Below are 16907 nucleotides of genomic sequence, written 5' to 3'. Positions count from 1 at the left end.
CTGTTTAAAAAAAAAAAAAATTTAACAATTTTTAAAACCTTTCTTGACAGTATCTCGCTATGTTTCCTAAACAGGAGGGCTTAAGCAGTTCTCCTGCCTCAGTCTCACAAGTAGCTGGGAATATCAGCACAGCATCTCTAAAACTTTCTGTCTTGAGACAGTTACAGATCTTGAGGAAGTTGGGAAGGTAATCAGCGTTCTTACGCTCTTCACTCAATGTCCTTCTGTCTCAAGAGCACAATGTGACATCAGTATTACATGTGTAGCTCCTGGCCACCGGATATAGGTGACATCACAGTCAAGGTCTAGACAGTGATTAAGAACAGACCATAGTTTGTCTAACATGGACCCTGAGGGTTCAGTTCTTGGCACTGTATCCAAGCAGCAGGGCCTAGAACATGGTCTAACCTAGGAAAGCCTCAGGCTGGTGAGGGGAAGCAGATGTCTGGAGCTGATGATAGCCCTTGCTCCACTTGGTCCCGGCTGAAGCCTGAGCCCATGAGGCTGGGGCTCAGCCATCTGGAAGCCCCAGGGGTCATCACGTTACAAAGCAGCTTCTCTTACCTGAGAAAGCCATAGCCTAGCCCTCACTCCCACACCCCTTAACACAAATAGTCACATGTACACGTTCTCAAAATAGAATACTTTTTATTTACATTTCAAATGCAGAAGTACAAAGGACAGACATGAGCCTTTCTTCCATCCATCTCACTGAAGTTCTCACACAACCTATATGACAGGTATAGAAGACACTTTCTCCAGATTGCTTTAAACTGTCTGCTCTCAAGCACTGAAGTGTTTCACGAGGTGACTCTAAGGGCCTCCATTCCTCCCCAGACACTGAGGGCAGGCACATTTTCTTTTGGATTCAGGACCGAGGGGTGGGCCCTGAGAGGGACCACAACATTGCCCCTATGCCAGAGAGCTTGGGAGGAATACACCAACCACCTTACTGGGGAGCAAACAGCTGAGCCTGCAGCTGATTTCTGCTGTTGAGCTTCTCCTTTTTCAATCTTCAGTTCACTAACGGCCCAAATGCGTCATGTTTGGGGCCTTTCTAGACTTTGCTGTCAATGACTGGGGAAAAGGGTGAAGAAAGCACCAGTGCCCACATCTTTGTCTTCTCTTGGGAGACAGCAATAGGACCCCATGTCACCCAAGCTGAACCTTGTGTAGCCAAGGATAGCTTAGAACTCCTGGTTCCCCTGCCTCGCCCTCCCAAGCGCCGGAATTGTAGGCACATTCTCCTACCTGTGCCATGAGTACCCATTCTTGTCCAGACCCCCTGAGGGTAGAGCTCTTCCACGCAGCCATTCTTGGGAGCTGTCCCAAAGGAAACACATGTGTGCAGATGCCTGTGCGTGTGAGGGAGCATGTGTGTACTTACACATATCTACATGAACAAGACTGTTTGGGGACACATGCCTCCATCCTGGGGGCAGGATGTTTTTGTGTTTTTGCTGCTTGTTAACAAAGTAGGTAATTGAGGTACAGCAAGTTGGTAGAAAGTCTTTGTGTTGATGAGCCGAAGGGTGGGGTGGAAGGTTCCCTGATGACACTGTCCTGATGGCCCCGGTGGCCCAGCTCAGAGGACAGGATCCCACCTGAGGCTGGACAGAACTGAGATACGCACACAGGCGTGGGTGGGTGGGAGTGAGAGGCAGTCTCAGGTGCTCAGGCCAGTCACCTCTGAACACGGGCAGAGGCTGAGAGGAGTCAGAGACGCAGACAGGGCAGCATGGGTGCATCCAGCTCTGAGTCGGCCCCTCTTCCCCTCTGCCCTGTGGGAGGAGGAAAGGGGGTTTAAGGCACACAGGTGAAAGCAGCTGTCCTGGCAAGCCTGCAGTCCCTTTAACAGTCAGCATGTGGTCCTATAACCAGCTCTCCTTCAGCCCAGACTGTCCCTCCTAGGTCAGAGAAGCGTTTCACCATGTTCCCTGCCTGATCGCCGTAGCCTATCTCTCAGGTGGAGACACTGAGGCCAAAGATGGCTGAGATGTAGCTCAGGTGGCCTGAGACTCCACCAACCCAATGATCACTGTGCTGGCTGACAACAGATGAGTAAGAATGTCACTTGCAGTCACAGGCTCCATTCAAGACCTGAGACACAGGGTCCAGATGATGTCTGGCTACAGAAGATGTTAGGGATGAGCGGACCACGGTTCCCTCCTACAGTGTCAGAGGAGGCAAGCAGAACAGCAGGGACAGACTGACAGACCTAGGGCTCCCAGGACCATCTTCAGGGCAGGGACAAAGCCTTGGCAAGGCGGGTCCAGAACCAGGACTTGGTGCAAGGATTGGTATAGTCGCAGATGGTGATGAACCTCAGGATACTGGGGAACTCCCTCTTCATCACCTTGTACTTGATGGGAATCAGCCTCTTCTGTTGGACACCTGGAGGCCAGAGGTGTGGGGTTGGGACCAAGCCCCTGCCCTGTGGTGGGGCAGATGCAGTCCCGAGAGCAAGTGCTACCACCGGCTCTCCACCAGCTAGGTACCCACAGTCCACACCCACTATGCGAGGAAGCACAAACAGGCACATCCTCACAGACGGCTGCCGTGCCCTGGTCTTGCACTCTTGCTCTGGCATCTTACGGCTACACCTCCCCTCCCGTTCTGACCAAAGGAGGGCTAAGCTTACCTGGGGAGAGGCTGAGGGCAAACTTGGTCTGGAAGTCACATTCCTTGCTCTGTAGGTAATCGTCAGAAACAACCACCACCATGCGGCGACACCTGAGAGAGCCGCAGAGTTCAGGCACTGTCCCTTGGCAGGGTGGCCTCAGCAAGCACCACATTACCCAGGCTAGACGGAGCCCAGCTCTCAGGACCGCCCCAGCATCTGGACCTCCGGGTTCCATGCACTCACCCACCTGCCCCCCTAGATGCCCAACCAACCTTTTCTCAATGAGCTCACTGGCAATAGACCAGACGCAGGTGCCTGGCAGGACATCACGGTCGGACACACACAGCTTCAGCCGATAGTCTGTCTGTTCGAGCTGCCGGATCATCTCCTGCACGAATTCAATATCACTGGGGCAGTAGCAGATGAAGGCGTCGAAAAGCTCCGGTGTCTGTCCTGAGGACAGGGGACAAGAGAACCAGTCAGCCTCCTGAAGAAAGTCTGGAAGGAGCCCAGCCCGGAGTCTTCAAGGGCACATGGGCCTTCACCCATCCCAAAGTGATGTCATACCCATGCCCTTCCCACCAGCGGAAAGATAGTGCCCTCCCAGATGAAATCTGGGTTAAACTGTGATGGGGGCCTGCCGTGCCAGTCTCTGACCCACTCTGAGATAGGACTGTGATGCCCCATTTCTTGGATAGGGAAACCAACTCTGAAAGAATGAGTGACTTGCCCAGGTCCCAGGTCCATCCACCTGCTTCCAATATCCATGCTCAACAGGCCACACATTCCGGGGCTGTGGCCCACCTGTTCTATCCAGGGGAACAACGAGGGGCCCTTACCCAGAGGGTCATCAAGAGTCGTGATGCCGCCCAGCTCCTTTGTTTGTGGGACACTGCTTTCCACTCTGGGCACCTGCAACGGCTTCTCAGACTCCTGCTTCTGCTTATTTACTAAGTATTTCCTGCAGTCATCCTCTGTGGAGAAGAGACAGAGAGTAGAAGGCTCCCCTGCTGCCCCAGGCTGCTGGACACACTCAGAATCCTATGTTTGTTCCATGGGCCTACTTGGGCCTTCTTCAGCCACTGGTGCCATGGTCAGCTCTACGGCTCCGACAAACTGACACTCCCTTCTGACTCTCCCAAAATGGGCACCTGGGAGACCTCCAGAGTCAGGTTGACACCTGCATCTCTGACACTTCATCCTGCACCCCCTTTCTAACGCTCTTGAGAGTGATACCAAGTTGGGCATCTTGCAGGGTGCAAGGCAGAGGGAGCACAGGCTTGAGTTCCAGAAGGGCCCAGGCACCTCACTAGTGCCCGGTGGGGATGGTGACCCCATCTAGCAAGGTGTACCCAACTGTGTGGGCAGGGGCGTTGTGCGGAGTGACAGAGGGCCCTTCAGTCCCTCACTCGTGCTCCCGACACAACTGAGATACCCCAGAGAAGCAGACACTGACTCCTGGGCCAGCTGAAGGCCCATTCTACATCCCTTCCCTGTCTTAGGGTTCTTGAGCCCTCCCTCCCCAGCACACCCCAGCCTCCGGCACAAGGCCAGGAAGCGTGCTTCCTCACCGATGAGGTCCTTCAGTTCCAGCAGTATATCTTGCCGGTCCAGCAGGGCCAGCATGTCTAGCAGCCTGCCGACCGACGCGCCAGAGCGCCCCTGCCAGGCATCCAACAGACTGCGGGTGGGGTCGGGGCGACTCTCCAGTTCTCGGATCTCCAAGTACTCGAAGCCCATCTCCTCCGCCAGCGAGGTCCAGTCGGCCGCCACCAGCGTCCGTAGGTTCAAGAACAGCGAGAGGCGGCGCCGCACTCCCACGTTGAGCGCGGCCAAGGGGAGGGAGTGCATGGAGGAGTCCAGGCGCACAGATCCCACGGGAGGGCTTCTTTCCGACATGGCGAGCCACCCCCGACCCAAGGCGGTCCGGTGCGCTCGCCTGTTGAGCTTCCTACTTCCCCTACGACTCCTGTCAGGCCCTCCTTCTTTCGCTTTCCGAGAAGCTCCGCCCCTTGCTAGAATCCGGAGTCCACACTGGAGAGCAGTTGGGGGGCCCGGCCACTGCCCTGGGAGGGGGCGAGAGAGAGGGAGCGAGGGAAGGAGGCTGAATACAGGCTTGAATCCCGCCCTCCCCCCCCCCCCGACTCGTGTTTCTAAACTTTGCTCACCTCCTCTTGAAGGCGTGAGAATCTGGACAAACGCCTCTGACATCTGTCTAGCTCTCTGCGCTCACCAAACCTGGGCGATCCGGTAGTGGTGGCTACGCTTGGTGAGAGGGATCAGTTTGTTTACAGCCCTCCTGTATGGTAACCTATATTCTGGTAAGAGGTGCAGACTGGCTTTGGAAGTAGCAGTGTGAAGCTCAAGCTGCCTTTATCCATCCGGCGCAAGTGGTGCCTCTGTTTTTGTTTGTTTATTTGTTTGTTTGTTTTTAAGGGGAAGGCCACGACCCTGCCCGCAAATGGGCATTTAGGGCATCCTGTCCATTGACGTCTGAGACAAACACAGCACAGCCTTCCGGGGCTCCGCAACCTTACTCTCCAACGTTGGGGATTCAGCCAAGACCCGGGGAGACTTGTCTTCGTTAAATCGCTTAGTTAACCTACTTAGGTGTCAATCTTCAACGCAGGGGTCTCCACCACCGCTACCCCCGCCTTAGTAGAATTCGTGGGGGAATGTGGGCACTAATGACATCATCCCAAACAGACGTAAAACAGGCTTAAGACGTGTGGAACACGCTACAGTTAGAACCTGTAGCACCTTAATAGAATCGGTTCTTCACAGTAGCTGGGAACCCAAAAGGGCTTCTGTGACAGTCCAAGCCCCGTCGGGGCCGAAACTGGTGCATCCACAACTGCATTCAGCTGCTCGGTCCTGAAATTTTGATGGGAAACCGGAGTTCTTCCCTGGCTCGCGCAGCAAAGGGAGAAGCGGTGGGCCGGGGTTCAGCTCTTCTCCCTGTGCGCTGCTGTGCGCTGAGCTCAGTGGGAGGGACTCTCCGGAGGCTGAGTTCATCTCGGGAAACCCAAAGTTTGGAGAGCCTCCTTTGCGTGTGTCGGAGAAGAGGTTGCGCAAACCTGAGTTCCCAGTCTGTCCTTCTGGGAGAGTTGTAAGGGTGCGCGTTATGATTGGCCTCCGTAGGACTGGCGGGCGGGGCTTTTAGTGGAAAAGGCGCCTTAGGATGAGGTTCAGGCGGGGCTCTGGGCGGCCTTCAAGCAGATTCACCTAATCTAATTGGTTGTGTCTAGAACTGGGCGTGTCCTCTAAAGACCACACCCCCACTCAGTACTATTCTACCGGGGTCGACTTTTAGGCCTTACTGGGTAGAGGGTGGCTCTGCGCCTGCGCCTACGACCGTTTTCATTCGCGGTGCTCTGCACTCAGAGCCTAGGCAAGTCGGTGGGAGCCGCCTCCGCCATGCACCGGCTGCAGGTAGTGCTCGGCCACCTGGCCGGCCGGCCCGAGTCCAGCTCGGCCGCGCTTCAAGCCGCGCCCTGCGCCGCTGGCTTCCCGCAGGCCTCGGCCTCCGACGTGGTGGTGGTGCACGGACGGCGCACCCCGATCGGCCGCGCGGGCCGCGGCGGCTTCAAGGTGAGGCCCCTCCCTCCGGCGGGCGAGGGGTGCGGACGGCAGCCAGCGCGGGTGGGGTCCGCCCTCTGCGGTCCGGTGACCGACGAGGGGCCCCGGGTGGGTGCGGGAGCCAGGCTCACCGCTGCCGTGTCCTGCAGGACACCACCCCCGACGAGCTTCTGTCGGCCGTGCTGACCGCGGTGCTCCAGGACGTGAAGCTCAGGCCTGAGCAGCTGGGAGACATCTCCGTGGGTGAGCGCACCTGCCGCACCGCAGCGGCCCTCCCCGCCCGCCTCCCTGGACCCTTTCTTTCTCACCGAGAACCTGGGTTTCACTGAGCAAGACGATGCGCTACACGAATTTCAGTCCCTTGATAACCAGTCCGTGCTCCACCCTAGGCACACCAGCCAAAAGCAGGAATGCCCTGTGGTAGATGCTCCAAAGCATCTGTTCTCAACCTGGGAGTCGCTACCTTTTTTGGGGGAGGGTCGAACAATCCTTTTACAGGGTTCGCCTAAGACCATCAGAAAACACAGATATTTAAAATCCATAACAGTAGCGCAATTACAGTTATGAAGTAGCAACAAAAAATGATTTTATGGTTGGGGTCACCACAACATAAGGAACTGTGTAAGGGATGCAACACTCTGACAGTTGAGAACCACTGCTCTAAAGCCCAGAAGTCCAGGAACCGGGAGAGCACGGCTCTCTACCTACACAGGCACCCTGTCTGTCAGAGACCATGTGGTCCAGCCCGGGTTACAGGTGCAGGCGGGCTCACCAGCCCTGCCCTGCCCCCTGCCCCTTCCCTGAACACAGCAACACAGCGCAGGGCACGGTTGTGTCTGGCGGTGCCGGCCTGACCCTCCTCCCTGCAGTGAGGCCTGCCGGAGAGTTGCAGGCTGTCACTTCCCTCAGCGTTCGGGCTTTGCACTGTCTGCCTCCACCCCAGAGTCCGTCCTGTTACAGGCCAGCAGGCCGGCCAGCCTGTGCCGACTTAGAGGAGCAGGCCTTGGAAAGCATGCTGGTGGCGCTCCGAGCACTGGGCCGTTGGTAGCTGGCTCCCCGTTCCCCAGACTTTGAACTTGCATAGCTTCAAATGAGTCCAGGAAAATCCTGACAGGATCTGGAAGAAAGATGCATGCAGAGTGTCACAGCTGAACCTTGGAAACCGCAGAACACTTCTTGGTACTGAATAAGGTTTCTGTCTACAGGCAACGTGCTTCAGCCAGGAGCTGGGGCCATCGGGGCACGCATCGCCCAATTTCTGAGGTAACCCTTCTGCCTCTGCTGGGGATTCTAGCACCATTGACCAGGGTGCAGGTGACAGATAACCAGGTTGGATATTAGACATCAAATCAACCAGAATCCTTGGACTCAACTTTTCTCCTACTCTGAAGGGTGTGTTCCTTGGCCCAGAACCAGGACACCAGGGCTTTGGGACTAGAGCAAAGGTGGCCTGATGTTTTCCAAGGCGAACTTGTTTTTTACCCTTTGGAAGCATGGACTCTACCTTCACATGTCAGATAAATAATTGCATAACCACACTGATCAAGTGGCTTTGCTTCCATTCCTAAGTGAACTGCCTGAGAACTCCAGGCTCAATCTGTATCACAAGCTTGAGAGTGGGGGTAGGGAGCGGGGAGCCAAGAGGAGCCCTTCCAGTTTTGGACGCAGGATCCTACAACACATGGGAGAGAAATAATAGCAGCAGTGGCCAGTGTCCGAACAGGGTAAAAACAGAACCTAGAGGATGGGAGAGGGTCAGACTTAGCCTTCCCATTCCTCCTGTAACTTTCTGCTTCCTCACTTTGGTTTCCCTCCTTCCGCCATCATGGCTGCCTCCTCCAGGCCCTGTGGCTTTGCCATCTGGTCCTGTTATTCCTACCTCTGAGAGTGGATTGATTTTCTGTGTATTGGCTGGGCATCATCTGGGACACAGTATTGTTGGTATCTTAGCCTCCTTGACACAGTACCTTGTGCTCAGCAGCTATTTGATGGAAGTTTGGTGATGTAGGGAAAGCAGCTTGATGAATGGGTAGTGTGGCTCCACAAGACTGTGGCTGGCTCAGGGCTGGCTGTGCGTCCAGGGCTGACTGCCGTCTCCCCTTCTGTCTCAGCGGCATCCCAGAGACTGTTCCTTTGTCTACAGTCAACAGACAGTGTTCGTCGGGACTGCAGGCGGTGGCCAACATTGCTGGTAAGTTGTGACTGCCAGGTGCCCATGAGCGCACCCTGACCTTGGTCCGTGACCCTCGCCACCCTAAGCAGGAGTGGAGGAACACCCATCGTCACTCCCCCAGCCTTTTCCGGTGCTCCTGGGTCTTCTGTGAGGTTTTCTTGAATGCACCCCGAGAGCAGGGAGGGACCGGGCTGTGCTGGTCCAGGGCAGGGCCCCTCTGGCCAAGGGTGGTGATGAAGTGCTTTTGTTGCAGGTGGCATCAGAAATGGGTCTTATGACATTGGCATGGCCTGTGGGTAAGATTGCCGTCCTGCCGGACCTTATTAACCAACGCAATAATCAGACTAACTTTGCTCTCCTCAGCTCTGAGGGGCAATGATTTCAGGGTTCTCTCTGACCACTAAGACAGCTAAGTAGGCTGGGCGCCCCAAAATGTGACTAAGAGTGGCCCAAGCGCTGGGCAGCTCAGGAATGGTCCAGTCTTGGCACCAGCAGGAAGGGGAGTCGGTCTCTACGGTACCCTGGGAATCTGCCGGGGTGGAAAATGCAGACAAGCATGTTGAGAAGAAAGCGCTACACTAGAGCTTCAGTGGCTGCATCCTCTGTGCCTGTTGAGAAAGGAATGTCAGTTTCGTTCCGTAAACCCAGAGACAAGTAGAGCAAAGCGAGTGGCTCCCATTGGTCCAGCCCAGCTAGTGAGAAGCCTGAAGCAAGAGGATCTCAGGTTAGAAGCTATGCTAAAGCCAGGGGCAGCTTGTGTGGTGTAAGTGTTACTAGCCTACCCATTCTCTTGTCACCAGCCTGGCGCTTGGGTGCAGCTGTATTCCGAGGGATAGGCGGCTGGATATCTGTTCACCGTTACCACCTAGATCCAGGCTGCTAGGGCTTGGGGTGTATGAAGCTGGAAAGACAGCTAAGGGACACTTGGCAGGCTTCGGAGCGAGCAGCCCCAGTTCTATAGAATGGCTCTTGATAGGAAGCGCTGCTGGCCTGTGGTCAGGTTCTGTAGAATGGTCCTCATAGGAAGTGCTGCTGGCCTATCGTCAGGCCCTGGCTGCCTGCACTGGGCCGTGCTGACCTGTGTCAGTAAGGAGGACAGCCAAAGTCCACAAACAGGGACCATGCCATCACTGATCATCATGTTTGCCTTAATGAGGGCCACAGATGTCGTGGCTCAAGGGAAAGTGGAAAGTGCCGGGCCTGCATGAGTTCCTTAGAAGTTTCCAGTCTCTATCAGTTTGAGGACCCAAGTGTTGGATGCCCACATCACAACCTGACCATCCTCTAGCCTTTGAGAATGCAGCTTGCCCAGGGCCTCCTACCCGAGGGTTATCTCTGGGGCCAGTTGTAGTCCAGGTTGGACAACTATGGACAAATTTCTCACCACTCAGACTTCACTGTCTTCATAGGGGGAACCTTCTGCAGCTAGCACCATGGGCTCCAGCATCATGTGGTAACTCTCAAGGGCTCTTATGCTTGAAAAGAGTTCAAGCTGGTGCTAAAGGTAGAAAAAACACTCAGTTAAAGTCATCTACTATCATCCTGAAGCTTTGCCCACATACACACTCTTTCTCTCACACACACACCCTTTTTGAACCCTCTAAACTAACTACCTGGCCATCCTTCTTGTCTATTCCCGTCAGGTCTCTCTTTGATTGACTTTGTACTTGTTTTTTGAGACAGGGTTTCTCTGTGTAGAACTGTCCTGGACTCACTTTGTAGACCAGGCTGGCCTCAAACTCACGGAGATCTGCCTGCCTCTGTCTCCCAGAGGGCTGGGATCACAGACATGTACCACCATGACCAGCTAACATTATATTTATTTTAAAGGAATTTCTCCATTCTCCCTTTGAATTTGAAGTTACTGAGAGCTTGGCCTAACTCTGGTCATATGCTTGGGGAAGGCTTTCCCCGGGGGCAGACAGTTTCCTGCATCAGCACACTGGTGTGCTAGGCTTGAGGAAGAGAGGGCTCAGCTGCCCTGTAACCTCCACCTGCCTTTCTCTGGCTTCCCAGACAGCTCAGCACGCTCCCCGAGGGCTCCCCGAGGGCTCCCCGAGGGCTCCCCGAGGGCTCCCGCTCCCCGAGGGCTCCCCGAGGGCTCCCGAGGGCTCCCCGAGGGCTCCCCGAGGGCTCCCGCTCCCCGAGGGCTCCCCGAGGGCTCCCCGAGGGCTCCCCGAGGGCTCCCCGAGGGCTCCCCGAGGGCTCCCCGGCTATTTGTTCCCCAGCACTTGCCGCTCAGTGGCTGCCCCTGGGGCTTCCTGCTAGGGCTGAGAGCTCACTCCTCCTCCTCCTCCTCCTCAGGGTGGAGTCCATGTCTCTGTCTGAGAGAGGGAACCCTGGAAATATTTCTTCTCGCCTGCTGGAAAACGAGAAAGCCAGGGACTGCCTGATTCCTATGGGGTGAGTGTTCACAGGGCTGTGTGTGTGTGTGTGTGTGTGTGTGTGTGTGTGTGTGCGCCCACTCACCGTTTTGTCTGTCATTGACCAGACACCAGGGAATTTTCTTCTCTGTGGCTGGCAGTACTGTCTTCTTCCTCTGGGTGTCATATTCTCCACCGGAACTGGGTGTAAGAATAATGCTGCCCCTGGCTTCCCTTTCCTGAGACATGCCCCCATAGACCACACAAACACACACACACACACACACACACACACACACACACACACACACACTTCTCTCTGACTCCACAAGTTTCCAAATGTAGCTCCTCCTGCATCGCCCTGTCTGAGGTGCTCTGTCTTAGAGAAGGCAGTGGCAGCAGCCCCAAAGCCTTGGCAACCTCAGCAGGTGAGGACACAGAGAGCTTGGATTCCTGTACAAATAGGTGAGGACCCAGGCCTATGAGATGCAGTGTGGGAAGATCTGTTTCATCTGTCCAGGGCTTTAGCCCTGCAGCCGTGTCTTTGAGCTTAGTGTGTTCAAGGGCAAGGGTTTCTGGGAGGCTGGCCACGTGAGAACTGTAGGCTGACCTGGCTTGGTCTACAGCCTGTGTTTCTAAGAGTAGCCTGGAAGCCATTGGAGAAACTGTGGCCAAAGTGTGCCCCCAGGCAGCTCACCCAGTGGACAGATCTTTTTATAGGCCCCACATTCACACTGCTCTGCCCTGTAAGGGGTGTCTGTCTTTGAGCACTGGTAGACATGGGTGCTCAATATCCATGATGGGTCGGGAGTTCCTGGGGTATGGACTGGAGGTTGTGTGGGACCTGGATGCCCAGAGGTACAATCTCAGGCCTTCAGTGTGGTGCTGGCCCTCAGGCCAGCAGACCCACGGCCTCCGGCCTTTCTGTTTGTGCGCTAGGATAACTTCAGAGAACGTGGCTGAGCGGTTCGGCATTTCAAGGCAGAAGCAGGATGCCTTCGCGCTGGCCTCCCAGCAGAAGTGAGTACAGTTGGGGTGACTGTCGACAGGGCTGGAGAGCGACCTTAGCTGTCACGATGATACCAAGGTGCTGGCTGGCCTCCCAGCAGAAGTGAGTGCCCTGGGATGGCTACGGACAGGGCTGGAGAGTGGATCAGGGGTCACCCTTGAAATTTCAGGTGGAGCTCTGCCACGGGACAAACTTTGTCTCTCTAGCTGGGAGGTAGCAGTGGCCAGCACCATGATGGGTTGGACAAGGGCATTCCCAAATTATGGAATAGACCTGAGTCTGGGGAGGTGACCTCAGGCAAAGCTAAGCTGCCATCAGAGAAATACAAAGCCTCAGATCTCTGGGCTGGCTAGGTTGGCCAGCCCAGCTGTACAAAGAGGAAACAACAAAGGAATGATAGTGTCTGGGCCAGGTGGCCTCCTCAGGCAGGGTTCTCAGCAGAGGCAAGACAAACGGCTTAGAAGCAGGTTGTCCAACTGCTTCTTTGAAGAACTCCCAGTAACATCAGAAATTACATTCTACCTCCAGAAAGGTGAAAGGAGAGGACTTATTCCCCAAAGTTGACCTATGACCACCACATGCATGCTATGTAAGGAGGGCCAACCTCTTCAGTCTTCCTCCCCACGCTGAGGTGGGAATTAGACATGATGTAGAGCTGTGGGGCAAATGAAGAACAGTCTGTGCATGAATGTCTTCAGGCAGGCTGTGCCTACCAAAAGGTAGGTGAGGGCCCTGAGGAATTCCTTCCAGTCAGAGCTCCTCAAGGGCTGGTATATTACCAGACTTCAAACCCTGAAGCATGTGTTCTCCTGTGTCGGCTAAGGCTAGGGACAGGCAGGAAGGGGTCCCAGACATGCCTGTGTCTTACTGTCCATGGTGCTGGCAGGGCAGCGAGAGCCCAGAGCGGAGGACGTTTCCGCGCTGAGATCGTGCCTGTGACAACCACCGTCCTCGATGACAAGGGCAACAAGAAAACCATCACTGTGACCCAGGATGAGGGTGTCCGTCCCAGCACCACCATGGAGGGCCTGGCCAAGCTGAAGCCTGCCTTCAAGGATGGAGGATCTACCACGGCTGGTGAGCTCAGGCCGGGAATAGGGCTGATTGAGGTGACCTGTTCCACTCTGAGACCTGGAGCTGACTGGGACCCCTGGGAAGGTGATGATGGAGGGCTGGCCCTTCTCAGCTGGGCCTGATGCCTGCTCGTCCCATCCTCCTCCCCTAGGAAACTCCAGTCAGGTGAGTGACGGAGCGGCTGCCGTCCTGCTGGCCCGGAGGTCCAAGGCTGAAGAACTGGGCCTCCCCATCCTTGGGGTCCTGAGGTCCTACGCAGTGGTTGGCGTCCCTCCCGATATCATGGGCATCGGACCTGCCTATGCCATCCCCGTGGCCTTGCAGAAAGCAGGTGAGGTGGCTTCTCAGCCTGTGCTTGGATCCCTCCTTACCTGTCCCTGGGGCTCAGGTATGCTGGGTTTGGCCTGTGGGTGCTGTGGGTGGGGCAGGCCCTCCTGACCCTACAGCTGGGACTTGCTCTTTGTCCCTAAAGTATGAACATTAGACTCCTGGGGTCTGGCTGGGCCGGGGAGACCCAGGTCCAGCCCAATGGTCCCTGTCAGCTCTGGCCTGTACTTCACCCACAGGGCTGACTGTGAACGACATAGACATCTTTGAGATCAATGAGGCCTTTGCCAGCCAGGTGAGCCTGAGTGCTGTGGTGGGACCGGTTGGGTGGAGCAGATGGGGGCCTCAGCTATCGCCCTGACCCCTCGCAGGCCCTCTACTGTGTGGAGAAGCTGGGGATCCCTGCTGAGAAGGTGAACCCCCTGGGGGGTGCGATAGCCCTGGGCCACCCCCTGGGCTGCACCGGAGCGAGGCAGGTCGTCACACTGCTCAATGAACTGAAGCGCCGTGGGAAACGGTGAGGCTGCTCCTGTGGGGTGTTGTGGGGGGTGTGAGCTGGGGTGTGTGAGAGCTGGGGCTTGGGGAGACAAGCACACACACCTGAGGCTTGTGTAAAGGCAGCGTAACCTAAGGAAGGTGTCTGCTGCCTAGGCGTGTGTCTGTCCATCTGTCCAGGGCTCAGTCCCCACAGATCTGCTCTACGGGTTCCCGTGTTGCTGCGGCTCTGCCTGGTGGGGGCACGGGTTGGGTGTGGCTCTGTCTGGTGGGGGCACGGGTTGGGTGTGGCTCTATCCAGCCAGCACAGATTCTTTTCCCCAGGGCGTATGGCGTGGTGTCCATGTGCATCGGGACTGGGATGGGAGCCGCTGCCGTCTTTGAATACCCTGGAAACTGAAGCCCTGGCTGCGGGCATCACCAGAGCGCCCTACAGTGGTGGCCAGAGAGGGACTCCACGGAAGCCATTGTTATGGGACACCGCTGTATCACAGCACTTTAATGTAATGTAATCATTGGTGGCACAAGAAGGCGGGACCGTCCCATGAAGTACCCCAGGCTATGTCGACGTGAGCATGGGACACCTGTGTGGCGAGGGCATTTGTACCTCTGAGTAGTAAATTCGTGGTCTCATTATGGTGGCTGTCATTTCCTTCAGGGGTCAGCTTTTGCCTCCTGGAGTCTGTGCGGTTTGCAAGATTAAGAGCCATGGTCTCTCCACTGAGGTCTAGCTGTGTGCAAGCTCTGGAGTCCTGTCACGCAGGATGTCACGGGCTCTGCCAGCCCAGGCTTCATCCAGCCCCTAGCCACTGTCCATGCTCAGCAACCCTGGTCTTCAGCCTTGGCCTTTTTGGATTCTTGAGCTGGAGCTGAGGCTAGGGGCTGGAAGCCTTGCAGCTGCTCCGGCACAGTGTGCAGGAGGCATCCATCCTAAGAGCCTGGCCCCATAGCGGCAGCCCAGCACACCTTCCACCCAGCATAGCCCGCTGCTCCTGGGAGTAGGTAGCAGGGACAGCCTCCCACGGAACTCAGTGCTCTGCGCCTAGCTTGGCAGGTCAATCAGCATGTGACCTCCTTCCCCTTCTGCCTTATCCCTTCCATGACGGGATCTTTTCCCTAGGAGATAGGAACAAATGTCTCTTTCCTCCAGATAGAGAGCCAACAACAGATCAAAGTGGATCCCACTCAAGTCCAGCTTAAAGAGTTTGTCTGGGTTTCCTTATAGGAGCAGGGGCAGCTTATGGTTGGTCACACACTGAAGAAACCATACTTCTTCAACACCTTTCATATTCTCAAGGGAAGGCTCACACCTCATGAACCCTTTCTGCCGTCCGTGGTGGAATGTCAGTGGACCCATCCTGTGTGGCTGCTGAGAGTTCAGCAAGCCAACGGTTTGGAAGATGGGGTTCTGAAGCAGGTGCTCCTGGCGTGGCCTTGACTCCTGAGGCCCTTTCTCTGACCTCTAGCACCCCAGCAGTCCCCAAATCACCCCCCAGTGTTGCCATAGTTCTGCTCCTTCCCTTGGCCTCTGCTGCTGCCCAGGCTGCAGGGTTGAGCCATCAGGCTCTGCCTCTAATTCTGGTGTCTGACATTTCCCCAGCTCTGTCCTTCAATGGTTGTGGCCCAAGCCAGGTGCTCTGACTAGCTAAGCTCCATCCTGGCCTTGGCCTTCCTGCCAGTGAAATTCACCCTGGAGCTCCATAGGCCTACAGCAACTTGTCCCTCCCAGCTGTCTTGTGCACTTGCTGTCCCCACCCATCAGGCCATCCCCTGGATCTGTCCAGCTAGGTTCCCTTTAGTATACTAGACACTGATGTCATTTTCAGTCTCAAGGGAGCATAGCTGACTGCACCCTCCTGCCCTCACTCTTGGGCAAGGCAGGCCTGGCAACAGAGCCCAGGCAGGAGCCATCCTCCTTCTTGGTGGATATGGAAGCCTCCAGTGTGCCTGAGCCATTTGGTCAGCAGACCCCAAGAGTGGACCCCTGAGTGAATAGCATCTTTGCTGTGTGTCCACTCTGGCAGAATCTGGTATGCCTGGAGCTCCTGGTAGGACAGCAGTGGGAGACACTGTCACCCCAGGTTGCTGGTGGCTAATGACCTGCTCCATCTGAAACCGTCTCCTGCTTTTCTGCTTGTGGCTACTGCCAAGTCCAGCAATCCCTGTTCTACCCCTTCTTGGGGCAGGCCTTCCAGCCTGGCAGACTCAGCTGCCCAGCACACAGCTCAGCAGTGCCACCGCCTGGTGCGTTTGGTGACACAGCACCTGGTCAGGACAGACGCCAAGCCTTCCCTGCCCTGAGGAATCAGACAGGGCGAGAGCAAGGAAACTGCCCTTCTCACACGCGCCACCACACCCGGCCGAGTCTCCATAGTTTTGATTGGTAACACAGGATTATGTGTTTCCAGACTTTTCCTTCATGTGCATAGATGTACTAGCTTCGAACGTTCACATTTGAAGGAAACTTAGGCAAGCCAACTCTGGGGGATGAACACTGTAAAATCAGAAGATTAACATTTAATTTTCCTAAACCAAATTTGCTTCTAAAGAGAGTGCAAACACACATGATAGGCACGTCCCCTTTGGGGAGGCTGAGTACAGCTCCCCACAGAGCTGTTTGCTCAGACATCAAAGTCCATCAAGCTTTGCCCCAGCTGTAAACACTAACTCAGGTTTTTCAAGTCTTAATGTCAGCTGCACAAGCTACTTATTTAATGGGAAGCAGGTCCAACGCCAGCAGCTAGCACAGGAATTAGTGATGTTTGCCCAGATAGGGACGGGTCAAAATACTATCTTCACTCATAACGACTTCCCACTGATCTCAAGACTTAATTTTAATTACTTCTCCTGAGCCACAGTAGATGGAATATAGACTTAATTTCTAATATATCCCAAGATGAAATCTCTTGCATATAAGTATAGTATAAAATTATAGGCACATAAAACAAGTTCTTGGATCTGAACTGTAATTGACTTATCTAATTCAGTCCCTAATTTCTGGTGGTTCCTTTGTTTTTGCTTTGTTTCACAATACTGGGGGTTGAATCTGTAGCCTTGTCTCTGCCAGGAAAGACAACTGTACCTCTGTTGCTGAGCTGCACCCCCAGCCCTCATTTTATTTTCAGACAGAGATCATTACTTTGCTCAGGCCGGTCTTGGAGTCACTGCAGATACGGGTGCAGGGAGCCAAACCCAGCTCCACTGCAAGAGCAGTATCTGCGGGGCCATCTCTCCAACACCTTCCCTGGAGCCTTGCTCTCAGCC

General features: G+C 55.3%; 2 protein-coding genes across 4 annotated transcripts; one reads left to right on the top strand and one right to left on the bottom strand.

Moving 5' to 3' along the window:
- Nucleotides 1-628: 628 nt before the first annotated feature.
- Myd88 (MYD88 innate immune signal transduction adaptor) lies at nt 629-5777 on the bottom strand. Of its 2 annotated transcripts, XM_021648049.2 has the most exons (7): nt 4792-5777; nt 4195-4689; nt 3463-3597; nt 2896-3076; nt 2642-2733; nt 2219-2394; nt 1644-1781 (listed from the first exon to the last, which is right to left on the bottom strand). In XM_021648049.2, exons 1-6 carry the CDS (start codon nt 4832-4834, stop codon nt 2240-2242), a joined length of 1101 nt encoding a protein of 366 aa, XP_021503724.1. In that variant the 5' UTR covers nt 4835-5777; the 3' UTR covers nt 1644-1781; nt 2219-2239. The 2 variants fall into 2 exon arrangements, with proteins under 2 accessions (XP_060241054.1, XP_021503724.1); XM_060385071.1 differs by lacking the exon at nt 2219-2394 and having other exon boundaries at nt 629-1781.
- A 135-nt stretch (nt 5778-5912) lies between these two features.
- LOC110555058 (3-ketoacyl-CoA thiolase B, peroxisomal-like) lies at nt 5913-14279 on the top strand. Of its 2 annotated transcripts, XM_060385069.1 has the most exons (12): nt 5913-6214; nt 6352-6445; nt 7408-7465; nt 8314-8393; nt 8629-8671; nt 10680-10778; nt 11678-11758; nt 12634-12824; nt 12973-13152; nt 13388-13443; nt 13520-13665; nt 13968-14279. In XM_060385069.1, the coding sequence occupies exons 1-12, from the start codon at nt 6041-6043 to the stop codon at nt 14041-14043; spliced, it is 1278 nt and encodes a 425-aa protein (XP_060241052.1). In that variant the 5' UTR covers nt 5913-6040; the 3' UTR covers nt 14044-14279. The 2 variants fall into 2 exon arrangements, with proteins under 2 accessions (XP_060241052.1, XP_060241053.1); XM_060385070.1 differs by lacking the exons at nt 5913-6214; nt 6352-6445; nt 7408-7465; nt 8629-8671 and adding an exon at nt 7769-7926.
- The last annotated feature ends 2628 nt before the right edge of the window (nt 14280-16907 follow it).

Source organism: Meriones unguiculatus, chromosome 6 (genome assembly GCF_030254825.1).
Source record: "Meriones unguiculatus strain TT.TT164.6M chromosome 6, Bangor_MerUng_6.1, whole genome shotgun sequence".
NCBI lineage: Eukaryota > Metazoa > Chordata > Mammalia > Rodentia > Muridae > Meriones > Meriones unguiculatus.
Note: the sequence above shows the minus strand (reverse complement) of the source record. Positions and strands in the feature narration are given on the sequence as shown.